Source organism: Pantherophis guttatus, chromosome 1 (assembly GCF_059756535.1).
Source record: "Pantherophis guttatus breed Tessera chromosome 1, ASM5975653v1, whole genome shotgun sequence".
NCBI classification, from domain to species: domain Eukaryota; kingdom Metazoa; phylum Chordata; class Lepidosauria; order Squamata; family Colubridae; genus Pantherophis; species Pantherophis guttatus.
The window spans coordinates 204305869-204319110 of record NC_142063.1 but is presented as its reverse complement, the minus strand read 5'-3'; the positions used below and the strand labels follow the sequence as shown (position 1 = coordinate 204319110).

Genomic DNA, 13242 nt, shown 5'->3' with positions numbered 1-13242 from the left:
AATTGTGACTACTATCACATGGAAGTCCAATTAGGAAATTCTCTAAAACCAATGATCTTCATCTTACCTCTTCAGAATTTCAAGAAACTCCCATTCTATCATGAGTTATGAGAAGCTGAACCCAAACCTTTCTATATGTAAATTATATATTCTTCAATAAACCAGAGTATCTCATTAAAATCAGCACTAGCAATTTAAGCAACGCAACAAAAGAGAAGACATGAAGTGTATTCTGTCAGGCCAACAAGAAAGACAAAATAATTCTGTATCTTGAGAATATTAGTTGTCATCTACAAAAGAAAGAACTATATTTCTGATGTGAAAATGGGTTGGCAATGTTAAGAAAAAAAAAGAAACAAAAGTTGGCATGTATTTCTAATATTTTGGGAGCACATTTTTAGAACAAGTGGGCCAGGCTGAAAGTCCTATGGGCTACTGGACACTGTTTACAAAGGATATTTCTGAAATTACAATATTTTCTTTGGGCAAGGATAAATCTCAAGCCTTAAGGCAAAATATCTGTCCATGAGGTTTCACCAATTTTACATGCTCAAGTCATAATTCAACATCAGATATAACCTAAAGTCAGGCAAGTGAGCTAAATAATTAAATAACAACATCAAAAATGTAAATGTGCTTTTGACACCATCTACTGGTAATATTAAGCAACAATCTACGGTAGGTTCTATAACTAAGCAAAATTTATATTTAGTATAGTTGTTATTTGATGCTTTAGTTCCCAAAATATACAATGTGCATTTCATCCAGTGCTGAGTGAAAATACAAATAATTTTTATTAAATATAAGCAAGGAAATTAACAACATGTGTGTGTTTGTATGTGTGTGTGTGTGAACTTGTGGTGTGGCACAAGGAAACAACAATTAATGACTTAATAGCCAGACATCCACTTTCCAATTAACAGCTAAAAGCCACACACAATCAGGAACCAAACAAATACAACGTATAGAAAAAGTCCAGTGCACATATTCTGGAGGGAGAGAAGTTCCCTGATGATGTGCTACAGCTTGAACCTGAAAGCTCGGAATAATAAAGCTTTGGTCTTGGTGACCAACTCAGATTGGATCCTGTATTAGCTTCCTCCCAATTTCCATATTTAAATGAGAAAATAAGTAGAACTTGAATTTCTTTATTTAAAAATGAAGACATGCAAATAACTTACACAGTGTTTCTTCCTCAAAGCCTATGCTCCCCAAGCAACTTCCATTTACCTCATACTGCTAAAATGTGGTGGCAAAATGGTGGGGTTTTGTTTTTTTACTTTTTTTTTTTTTTTTATAAAATTCAGATTAAAAATCCAAAAGTTTCTTTTGGGTTTAACACATTTAGTTTGAGCAATTCTACCCATAAGCTCTAACAATGGAAAAACCATCATCTACTCCCCATGATGACATTCTAATGCGCCTTGGGGCTTTTACAAGGCCAACCTCCCCCCCCCCAACACACAGTTTATTTTCCTAGCTTTCTAGAACCTGAGCCAGACTTTTTAAAAACTGTTAATTACAGACAAGAAGCCAATACATGATATCAAACTTGCATGAATAGGTAAAATATAGCAATTTAGTTTCCTATAGTATCAAAAGAAACTTAGATGTCTAAAGCTAACAATGTTGAAAAGCCTTTCCATTCGCTTCCACTTACATGAGAATAATATATCCAATTAAGGTTTTAAAAGGCTAATAAAACTGCTTTTATTGCCAAAACAATCTAAGAGGTAGAGACAGAAATGGTGGTGAAAAAGGAGGAGGACGAAAGAACAAAGGGTCTTTCACATGATATGCTCAGATGGTCTTCTGGTCACACAAAATAATCTGAAATACTCACATGCACATTTGTTTGCAGAATTGTGCCAAACTGTCATTGCATTTTTTTGCCGGTTCAGGAACGCCTCTTCAGCTCTGTTTTCTGTTTTCTGCACAGTGGAACCATGAGCATTTGTTTGCTCTGCTACAACTGATAAGCCTGTGCACAGAAGGTAAACACAGAAGGTAAACACATTTCAATAATCCAAGCAGCATTAACCAGCCAAGTTTTGGAAATCTGCTGGAATACTATATTAAAAACTGCACAACAGTTAACTATGTTTATCTTAACACAGACTTACACAAAATATTTATATCAAGAAACTTTAGTTTTCTCCAACAAACGCAAGTATCAGACATATAGCTTCAAACCTATCCAAAAACTGTTTTAAGGAACACTCATTTGTCTTATACACAAAGTTTAATATCCAAAGGGTGGGTGGGTGATTGGTTGGTTGGTTGGCTGCCATGCAAAAACATGGCAGCAAAACATACAGAGTGTATATTGCATTAATTGTCCTATAGCCACCTAGCAGGCTCCATCCTATCAGGAATCCGCAAACTAGCTGACAAAAACCATTTTTAAGGGCCTTCTGGAGGCGAGAAAGCTTGGAATCAACTGCACTTCAATGGGAATGATGTTCCAGAGGGTGGAGGCAACAATAGAAAAGCTATGCTCCAGGGTCCTGCCCAACAACATTCCATGGTCAATAGGACCCACAACATACCTCTCTTCATTCTATAACTGTGCTGTAATCCGCTCTACAATGCCAAGGATAAAATATTAACCTCATATTGGACACGACAATTAAACTGAGAATGGGATGGTTTGTATAAAATAATCCAATCATTTCAGAGTAAATGTTTGGTTCTAGCACAAGGCTATATGATTTATAGCTTAATTTCTGTGCTATAATTCTAAAGTCTTATGAGTAAGTTCTACGCAAGGTGTTAATACTGGCTTACAGAGAAAAGTGGACAGAACTATGCTATTTGTTAAGGCACCATCAATGTTCAAATACTATTGCACTTTGACAATAAATTGTGCTCAAAGTTGTTTAGCTTCTCCAGGAAGTGAATTAATTATGCTTTAATCCTTGGAAATCAATAGGACAAGTAAATCATGACTAATTTAAATTCCCCTGATTTCAATAGACCTTAATTTAACGTACATTCAATTCAATGTTTTTTTTCTTACACCATATATACTGTTATTTAATATTTAAGCAAAGGATGTACACAAGTGCTTTTTTGTGGATTATTTGTCTATAAAACACCATTACAGCCTCCAGTAAAGGACAGTATAGATTTATTTTAATTATGACTCCTGTAGCATCAATGGCTTGCAAAGTGTTTTATAGCTCTTTTCTCACCATCAACCCCATCTCAGGAGGATTGCTTCTACAATTTTAGGGAATGTCAATCAAGAGTGATGAGAAACATGCTCAGGTTATTGATAAGAAATTATGGCTGAGCAAAAATCTGAAACCATGCACTCAGGACAGGAAGAGGAAGATTTCTAGAAGAAGACTTCCTGTAATTGCCGTAGCAAGCTGATAATTGGACAACATTTATGAGAAGAATTGCAATGGGAGACTGGATCCAGGCTGGCAAAATCTCTCAGGAGGAAGGAGAGATGTCCCTCCAGGCAGCAGGTCCTTGTGAACAGATCACAGAAACTGCCATTTTGCAGTTGGCTTATAAGAGTCAGGGCTGAGAATTCGGATTCCACCAAACTCACACTTGTAATGCAATCTTTTATTGGATGTTAAACTTGACTAAACCTTATTCCTTAATCATTTTTTGGATTTTTTAAATTGTACTGGAAAGAGTAAGACTCTTCAGATCAGCAAGGTTTTACTATACTAATTGGATAAATGTCCTTCTCCTTAGAGAAAAATGATGTAAGTTTGATTTTAAAAATTTTGTATATATAGATTTTAGAAAGCTAATAGAGGATTAAGGGTTCCAAATGGATTTGGAATTATAGCTTTGAATTAATTAGAAGAAATTTTCCCATGGGAAATGACTATCGTTTTGGGTTGTTCTATGAAAAGGGTATCTTCATGTTTTGACCCTAGAGGGAGCTAGAGAATCAAGAAAAGAATGGAGCATAATGTAAGTTTTTGAATACTGGCCTGCCAAACGTTTTGATAAAACAGTCAGAGCATGTTGTAATGAAGTGATAGAACAATGTAATGGGTAATTTTGAAATTATTTTGGAAAGGGACTTAAATACGATAAGCAATGAGGAGGATATGAAGAAAGGTATGGGCATACAAATGGAACTGATTACTTATTTCATAAAGGAGATGTACTGAATAATCATTGACTCAGGAAAATGACTTGGATAACTTTTTCTAACTGGATATACAAAAGGGCTCTGTTAAGGTGTTGAACTTTATAAGAAGCGGCAAACAAAAGAACAAACTTTACTTATTGCATATACAAAAGAAATTTGTTTAAGTTCTGAAAAAAGTTAGCTTAAAAAAGATGAACAGAAAACTAGCCCTCAGACCCTTTTTGAAGAGATTAAAAATTTAACAGTGGAAGCAAGAATATGGCAACTGTCAGTAGGGCATCAGGGACCGCAGAGTGCTGGGGGAAGAGGAGGGGCAAAAGGGCATAGATGGGGAAGAAGATAGGCAGGTAGAGGATTTAAAGTGGTCCTGTAATCGAAAGTGTAGGCAGGCTGCCAATATCTGAATTTTGATCACATGGCAGTTGGACTGCTGTAATAACTGTAATGGGACCGGTCATAAATCCCTTCTTTCAGGACTGCTGTAACTCTGAACAGTTGCTGAACAAATTGTCGTAAGTCAAGGACTACCTGCATCTTCTTCACTTCACATACATTGGCATCGCTAGAAGCAGGATTTTGTCATACATATAATCCTAAAATGTTCTGATAATTTTAGAGCAAAGGCCTGTTTCAATGATGGCATACTGCATTAATTATACTATTGTTCAGTATTCCTGATAAAATTCTAACACTTTTATATGGATGATTGTAAAGTTTTAAAAATGCTCCCAGTGTTCTTTTTAAAATTAATAAAGTGATCTCTGTTCTCCTGCAAAAATAAGAGGTTTCACAATGCCCATATCATAGAAAACAGCTAGAATGTTTACAAATGCATACTATTTGTAATTAATAATGAAATATGGCAAATTATTAATAGGCTGCTATGATTACACATTTGATAGGATTCAATATCTACGAGCAGAAGAGGAACAGAAGTGTATTCTTTTGTCCCATGCTTCTTGCCGTGATTCCAGTGGCAGGGATCTATGATGAAGAGAACGGAGCATACAGCTCAGTGAACTGAGAGTAAAAGATTGTGTGGTAAAAAAAATAAGAAGCAAGTGTAAGTGATTTTGTAAGTGATTCCTTCAAAGAACACTTTCCATGCAATTATCCATTACAGTATACTCTCTTTTCATTTTGAATGTTTGGCTTTTCCTTGGAGAGGTATCTGAGGACACAGGGGGAAAGAGGTAGCAAAAATATATTCCACCCACCATATTCTGCTGAAGGATCTTGGATATTACCCCATGGTATGTTAAATGGCCTAAGGTTAAAATGTTGTTCAGTTGATACAACAAACATGGCTTATGTTCAATAATGAATGAGACCGACCTTACCACTCTCCTCTTCTCTATAACCCCTCAATGGCCATTGCTAGTTCATTTTAAAATTCTTTGAGCCTCTTCCTGGAGCCTAGCTTGTGTAACAATTATTATGCTGTTTGCCTGTAGCTGCTACCTGCTGTGAACCAAAGGAACAAAACTACAACAAAGCTTTGGATTATTTTGTGTTTGTCTCCCTGATTAGTGAAGGCAGCAAGGGCAGAGAACATACTACTCTTCAAAAAGGAACAGATATTGGGAAGGTCCGTGGAGTAGAGGGCAGTAGCCAGCTGCCCTTATCAGATAAATACATTCATAGCTATCAATGCCTAGGACTGTAGAAAAAGCTAGACGTTACCACAATCTATTCAAATATATTATCAGTTAAACAGATATAATTATAATTGGTCTTGCAAAAGCCACTTAGGAAGTAGTTAAAAATCTATTCTTAAATTGGATCTATAGTTAAAAGTATTTGTGGAACAAAAATATAAAACTGCAAAAATGCCTACAAACATATAAAAATGCCTACAAACATATAAAAAGGAACACTCTACTGAAATGCTTGAGTTGGGTACAATGCAGCAGCAGTCTTCAGATTTCTTACTCCAAAGAGATACATCTCATTTTTGTGTTTTATAAATAGCATTTCCTGAGACAAATTGATTTTTTTTCCTGCATGTTGGAGTTATTTGAATTTAAATATTCAACTAACAAGTTGATTCATGTATTCTAAAACCATTATTTAAGGTAGCATCTGAAATAAGCATGATTATTAATTTGCTTAGTCTTCCAGCAGCGACTTGAACAAACCTCATCAACTTTTATTACAAATAATTAGTATTAAAAATATTCTGTCTGATGACTTCAGGTAACTAGAATCCATATATCCTTTTTCAAAGGAAGGAACTGGAGAGAAGGATGAATAAAACACATTGTTGTGCATATAAACTTTTCTTATAATGGGTGTCCAATGAATATTTCACTAACAACTGAGAATCTGGGACTATACAAACAGTATTAAATTTACAAACTGGACTTAAAGGGTCCACTCTCCAAATCAAAATAATGTAAATTAAAAAACAATGCAGTTCAAAAATTCTTTCTTCTGACAATAGGTTAATTAGAGACAGTCTATCAAGAATTCAATGACATTTATATATTTTCAGTGCCATAGCAATAATATAGAATAAAAACAGGATTACAATACCTCGTTTTTTTCTTGCTTCCTTAATTTCTTCACACATTTTGTTGAATTCTGGGTCCAGCTCAGCAGCAATGATAGCATGTGCCGTATCCTTCAGAGTGCAGGCTCTGTGTCTAATAATTTTATCTATAAAATGAGTATAATATAACTTTATAGTATCATAACACACCACAACCACAAATACCTTTTTATTGATTTTTATATTTTTAATAATTTTTGCCCTAGAAGGTATATAGGTATATAGAAGTACTGGTATATAGAAAAAAATGATACATGTACATCAAACTGCAATTAACAGAGATTAAAGAAATCATATTTCCAGCATGAATCAAGTAGCAAATATAATGTAAATAGAAAGACAATTTATATCCTCCCCCCACAAAAAAAAAAAAATAACAGAAGAAAGCAGAAAATGAGTGAGATGCGTCACTGGCTGCAAAACCAAAGCTGAAAATGAGGAATGCCTCTGAAGATTAGCCTAACAATCAGTTGTTGCTTGCAACTAACGGTTGGCCTGGTGAATTTAACCTTGTTACTACTCGTCTGTCATTTCATGCCTTCTCCTACCTTCTCCTACTTCTCCTGTCTATTCTAGTCTTCTCCCATCTTTTTTCTATTTCTTCCCACAGCACCTACCCCCAGTGGTGGGATTCAAATAATTTAACAACCAGTTCTCTGCCCTAATGATTTCTTGCAACAACCAGTTCACCAAACTGCTCAGAAGGTTAACAACCGGTTCTCCCGAAGTGGAGCGAACTGGCTGAATCCCACCACTGCCTTTAGAATATTCTTTCATATTTAAGCAAAAGATGAAATAATATTTTCTTACCTCCAGGATCTTTATCAGGATTATATTCCAAAGCATTGCTGCAGATAAGGTCTATATCTATTAGAAAATCCTTTGCACTTAAATAGTTGTGTTTATCAATTTTACTTATTATTGTAGAAAGATCCATTGGTTCTTTGATCACTTCAAGATAATCTGAAACCTATAATAAAAATGCAAGAGTGACACAGATTTATCATAACTCTTATATTCAACAGCTTATTTACATCTGCAGAATGTTCAATTCAAAACACATGAACCCTCAAGGTTACAACTAGCATTGATATAATCAATATATTATACTGCTGTGTTCACTCTGAAATTCATTTACTCTGGCACAATTTAAATATTTGCTTATACCGAAGTCATCTTGTTTTGTATAAAACAAGTATTTTTTAAAAAAATCAAAAGTATAGCATACGAATAAAAGACTTCAAACAAATATTAAAGAAGCCCATTCACATATATTTCTATGGTATTTAGAAGACTTAGCAAATACATTTTACATTACCAGTTGAAAACAGAATCACGAGAGTTGAAGAGTCTACAAGAGACATTACATATTATGGGGCAAAGCTATGATATAAAATCAGGAAAAAAGTGAAATTTCATCCATATTACTCGTGACAGATCCACATTACTATATACTCTGATTTGGGGGCAGGAGAATTAGGTCAACATTTGTGGATCTCTGCACAAACAGCAGTGCTCAGTATAAACATTCTTAAAATACAATGCCTACTTAGAGGTAAGGTGTCCAAAGTATTAATCCAATACATAACTTAAATAACTCTAAAATATTAGTGAAGAAAAGGAAAGGAAAAGAAAAGAAAAGAAAGGAAAGGAGATAATTTCTCTTATTTTAAAAGCTGTAAAAATCAATTATTACAGGGCTATGCAGATTCTATATTTGAGGCCGTGTAGAAATTACAAAAAGAAATATTCATAATTAAAAATTATAATGTGGAGAAGTATTAAAAGGATGTAGAATCTAATGCACACAACATGCAAGAAACTCAAGCAAAATACAAACCTATAGCACAAACAAAACAAGAAATCTGACTTGGGAAAATGCCTTCTTAATCTAATCCATTTATTCCATCCTCTCAAAAGAAAATTATATACTAACAAATCTGGGCCAAATCTTATTCATTGTTTTGAAAAGGAGAACAAAAATTAAATGTCTTTGTGTAATGGAGGACAAATTTGCAATAGTTAATCTTAAAATGTCAGTAACATGCCAGGATTTTAATGTAAAGTTTATTATGCTGAACTCTTTAAATGTTTTTCTCTTGGTTATATAATATTCAAAAGAAAAAAATTTCTAAACTGGGTCAGGCTCAATATACACAGCAGTATATAACGGAACACTTTAATGATTCATTCCCGTTATGATTTATGACCATTCCACATCTGTTATCAACCTCTTTATGATTACTAATCAAAATAATGTAACCCTTTAAACACACACCATTCTTTAAAATTCTACCATTTCTTTTTATGACATCAGACATTCAAGCAAGAAGGCTCAGTGCTTAAAAATACCTCTGATGGTCAGTGCCTCTCAAGAACTCTCAAGATGACTCTCAAGAACCAGATGGGTTCAAATACAAGACACTCTAGAATGAGTCATTCTAACCTCACCCACCAAACTAAAAGACATGCATTTTAAAGTAGAGTGCTGGGAAATATAGTAGCAGAATTCTGGATTTTTTTTTAAAAAAGAACTCTAACGAACTCTACCACCCATTCCTTTTTAGCCTAAAAGTCTGCTTTTTAGTGTAGACTACAATACTGCTTCTTGCTCATCCTGATTTCAGCACTGATATTCTCCCAATTGCAATTATAAATTATAAATTCAAATAAATTAGTAAATGTATATACCTCTGTTAAAATGCCAGGATTCTGAGATGTAAAAAAAAAAAAAATCAGACCAGCATAGCAATAGCACTTAAGACTAATATACCACCCCATAGTGCTTTATAGTTTCCCGTCCCCAACCTTTATGGCTTGGCAGCCATAAAATGGTTGGGGACCCCTGCTTTACAGCACTCCCTGGGCGGTTTACAATATCAACATATTGCCACCAACAATCTGGGTCATTTTACCAACCTTGGAAGGATGGAAGGCTGAGTCAATCTTGACCCATCAGGATCAAACTCCAGACTCTGGACTAAATTAGTCTGCAATGTTGTATTCTAACCACTGTATCACCAGGGCCAGTAGTGGGTTGCTACCGGTTTGCCCCGGATTGGGCGAACCGGTAGTGGTGACAGTGGGAGGCTCCGCCCACCCACCCGGACATCTCTGTGCATGCGCAGAAGTGTCACACGTATGCATAGCGAACAAAATTGAAACCCGCTACTGACCAGGGCCCCTATTTTTTTTCTACTTTTAATGTAACATAAGCTGTACAATTCAATTGAAAAACAAACTCAAAACTTTTAAGCAGGAAAAATAATAAAAATGTATAATAAGATGGTTTCATGAGTATGCACACCCTTAAACTAGAGCATTTTTTTATTTTATGACAGCATTCGGTCTTTTGGGTTAAGAGCCAATCAGCATGGCATATCTTGCCTTGGGAATCTTTGCTCCCTCTTCTCCTTGCAAAAGTGCTCCAAATTTGTCAGATTGCCAGGACATCTCCTGTGCACAGACTCTTCCGGTCAACCCACAGATTTTCAATTAGATTCAGGTCTGGGTTCTCACTGGGCCATTCCAAAACGTTGATCTTCTGGTGAAGCCATTCTTTTGTTGATTTGAAAGAATGCTTAGGTTTTTGTTTTGTTGAAAGGTGAAATTCCTCTTCATCTTCAGTATTTTAGCAGAGGCCTGGAGGCTTTGTGCCAAAATTGACTGATATTTGGAACTGTCCATCATTCCCTCCAGCTTGATAAAAGCCCCAATTCCAGCTGAAGAAAAGCAGCTCCAAGCATAATGCTGCCACTACAATGCTTCACTGTGGGTATGGTGTACTTTTGATGATATGCAGTGTTGCTTTTGTATCAAACATACTTTTTGAAATTATGGCCAAAAAGTTCAACTTTGGTTTCATCACACCATAACACATTTTCCCACATGCTTTTGACAGACTTGATGTACATTTTTGTAAATGTAGCCAGGCATGGATGTTTTTCTTTGTAAGACAAGGCTTTCATCTGGTCACCCTACTCCACAGCCCAGACATATGAAGAATACAAGCAATTGTTGTCACGTGTAGTACATAACCAGTATTTGCCAGAAACTCCTGCAGCAACTTTAATGTTGCTGTAGGCCTTTTGGCAGCCTCTTGGACCAGTTTTCATAAATTTTAGAAGGACATTGAGTTCCTGATAATATCACTGTTGTGCCATATTTTCTCCATTTGTTAATGACTGTCTTCACTGTGTTCCATGGTATATCTAATGCCTGCAATTTTTTTATACTCTTCTCCTGACTGATACCTTTCAACAATGAAATCCTTTGATGCTTTGTAAGCTCTTTGCAGACCATGGTTTTTGTTGTCAGAGGCAACCGAGTAAAAGTCAAAGAAGTCCTACTAGAACAGCTGAACTTTATATGGGCTTGAACGGAGTCACTTTAACTGATGGCAGGTGTGAAATGACTATTTACCATGAGTTTGAATGTTAATTATGAACACAGCCACACACCTATGGATAAGAAGGTATGAATACTTATGCCACAGGTGTCAAACTCGCTGCATCACATTGATGTCACATGATGTATCATGTTTTTTGCTTTCACGTAGCTGGGGTGGACGTGGCCTACGAATGACACATCTGACATATGCAGTCACATTATTCTGTATTGTTATTTTCCCCTAAAACATTTCAGTTTATTCTTCAATTGAATTGTACAATTTATAGATTACAGTAGATGGGGAAAAAAATCTGAACTGATTTATCTTGGCCTGATTTTTTTTTACCATCTCAAAAACCTGGCTTTTTAATAAGGGTATGTAGACTTTTTATATCTTTTCTTTAGGCTCCAAGGTGTGTCACCTTCTGCTATTTCTCTGAAATTAAAATCCAGCCCAGTTATACACTTGTAAAGTGCAGTTTCTTTAGATCAGCCTTTCTCAATTAGCACCCTCATATCTTGGATTATTCCCATGCTGATAGAAATATTAAAATATAATTGAACAACCTGAAAATGTTAGGATAAGAAAGGCTGGTTTAAATCATATAAGAGCACATAAATGATACCCCCTTTAAATGTGATTAGGGGATTTGGGTTGCAAAATTCCCTTTCAGTTTCTGTATCTCTTTGCTGTCACCTAGTGGTGATCTGCATTTTTGCAGCTCATATCTTATAGCTCTATCTGTGAATAATCAAACCCCGTACATGCTAGCATAATGGAAATTACATTTTTTTCCTAAGCACATCACAATTTTTATTTCTTGAATTATTTGTGCAAAATTGAGCTCTGAAGTTGACCAAAATGAGTAGATGTCACAAGATTAATCTAAAAAATGACATCCTATCTATAGAAATGACACTATAAAAGCTTTGCCTCATAACAATTATTTTTTTTTCTTTTTCTGCGCAAAGCCCACATTTTTTTTAAGTGGCTCAAACTTGACTAGGCAATTCCAATCCTTTTGTTAATTTGTTATACAATAATTACAGAAATAGTAAGATCAAATAGCGCAGTTAAAGCCTTTAATTTTTCAATTCTCTCTTCAGCTAGAAAAAGGTAAGAGGAGAGATTAATGTCCAATTTGCAGAATTTTCTGGATTAGGCAATATAATTCACTAATTTTTTTCTTACACTTCCAATAGCTCAATGTTGTTTCTTCAGGCATTTATTTCTGTGACCAATTAAAATTATTGCCACATTATAGAAGTTACAGCCTGAACAAGGCAGTGTTAGCCAGATGTTTACGGCAAGATAGCTGTGGCTTTAAAAGTTAAGATTATGCCACCATCCCTGAAAATGCGCAAAATAGGTTAGATGTAGATATTGTCTATGAAAATAAGTAAGAGGTAAATTTTGGATTAATTGCTAGTAGGTCAACTTCATTGTTTGCACATTACTGAAACAAGACCTCTTCAATATCCACCGGTTTGCTGAAGATGTTAAAGCGCTTGTCTGTAGCCAGCCTCTTGGTAACATCTCTGAGAAACAACCGCAGCTCTCTCAATGTGTTTTCTTCCTGGTCTTCCATTCTCTGCTTTTCTGCCTCTGATAACTGGCGGGTAGGAGGTGGCAATGCAAGAGGAAGCACCTCCATATCGGAAACAGCTAAAACAAAACTTGAAGTCAGGCAAAGTAGGCTTTTTGATTATAACCTCCACATACTAAAGCCCCAAACCATTATGCTCCTCATCTCAGTTTTATAAATCATAGAAGAACCACTGAAGTGTAGAACTTTACAATAAGCAATTGTACCCATCCTTCTTTCAATCAAGGAGGTATTGACACCAAACACGATGGCAGGCATTTCAAGCTCCTACGTGATTATTTATATTAATGAATACCAGGATAATTGTGCAAAGTATAGACCACAGAGAATATGTGCTCCTCCAGATATTCTACAAGTTTCCAGCATTCCTTCACTACTGCCCATGTCGATTGGGCTAATTGGATTGAGAAATTCAAGAATTCAGAATTGGAGGACCAGAGTTTCCCCAGGCTGCTGTAAAAGATTATGCAGTAAACCCGTGATGGCAAACCTGTGGCACACAGAGCCCGCTCTGCTGGCACAAGTGCCATTGCCCCAGGTCAGATCTCCATGGCGTTTCTTTTGTGAACTTT

General features: G+C 35.6%; 1 protein-coding gene across 4 annotated transcripts in view; it reads right to left on the bottom strand.

Annotated features, from left to right (window-relative positions):
• ATAD2B (ATPase family AAA domain containing 2B) overlaps positions 1–13242 on the bottom strand; it is a 73882-nt gene that overhangs the window by 10398 nt on the left and 50242 nt on the right. For 2 of the 4 annotated variants that reach the window (XM_034432198.3, XM_034432200.3), the window contains 4 exons: positions 12533–12729; positions 7485–7644; positions 6659–6781; positions 1844–1981 (listed from right to left, as the gene is read on the bottom strand). In XM_034432198.3, the coding sequence (XP_034288089.1) occupies positions 1844–1981; positions 6659–6781; positions 7485–7644; positions 12533–12729 (618 nt within the window). The remainder of the gene's footprint in view (positions 1–1843; positions 1982–6658; positions 6782–7484; positions 7645–12532; positions 12730–13242) is intronic. The other 2 variants (XM_034432199.3, XM_087882336.1) reach the window with 1 other exon arrangement.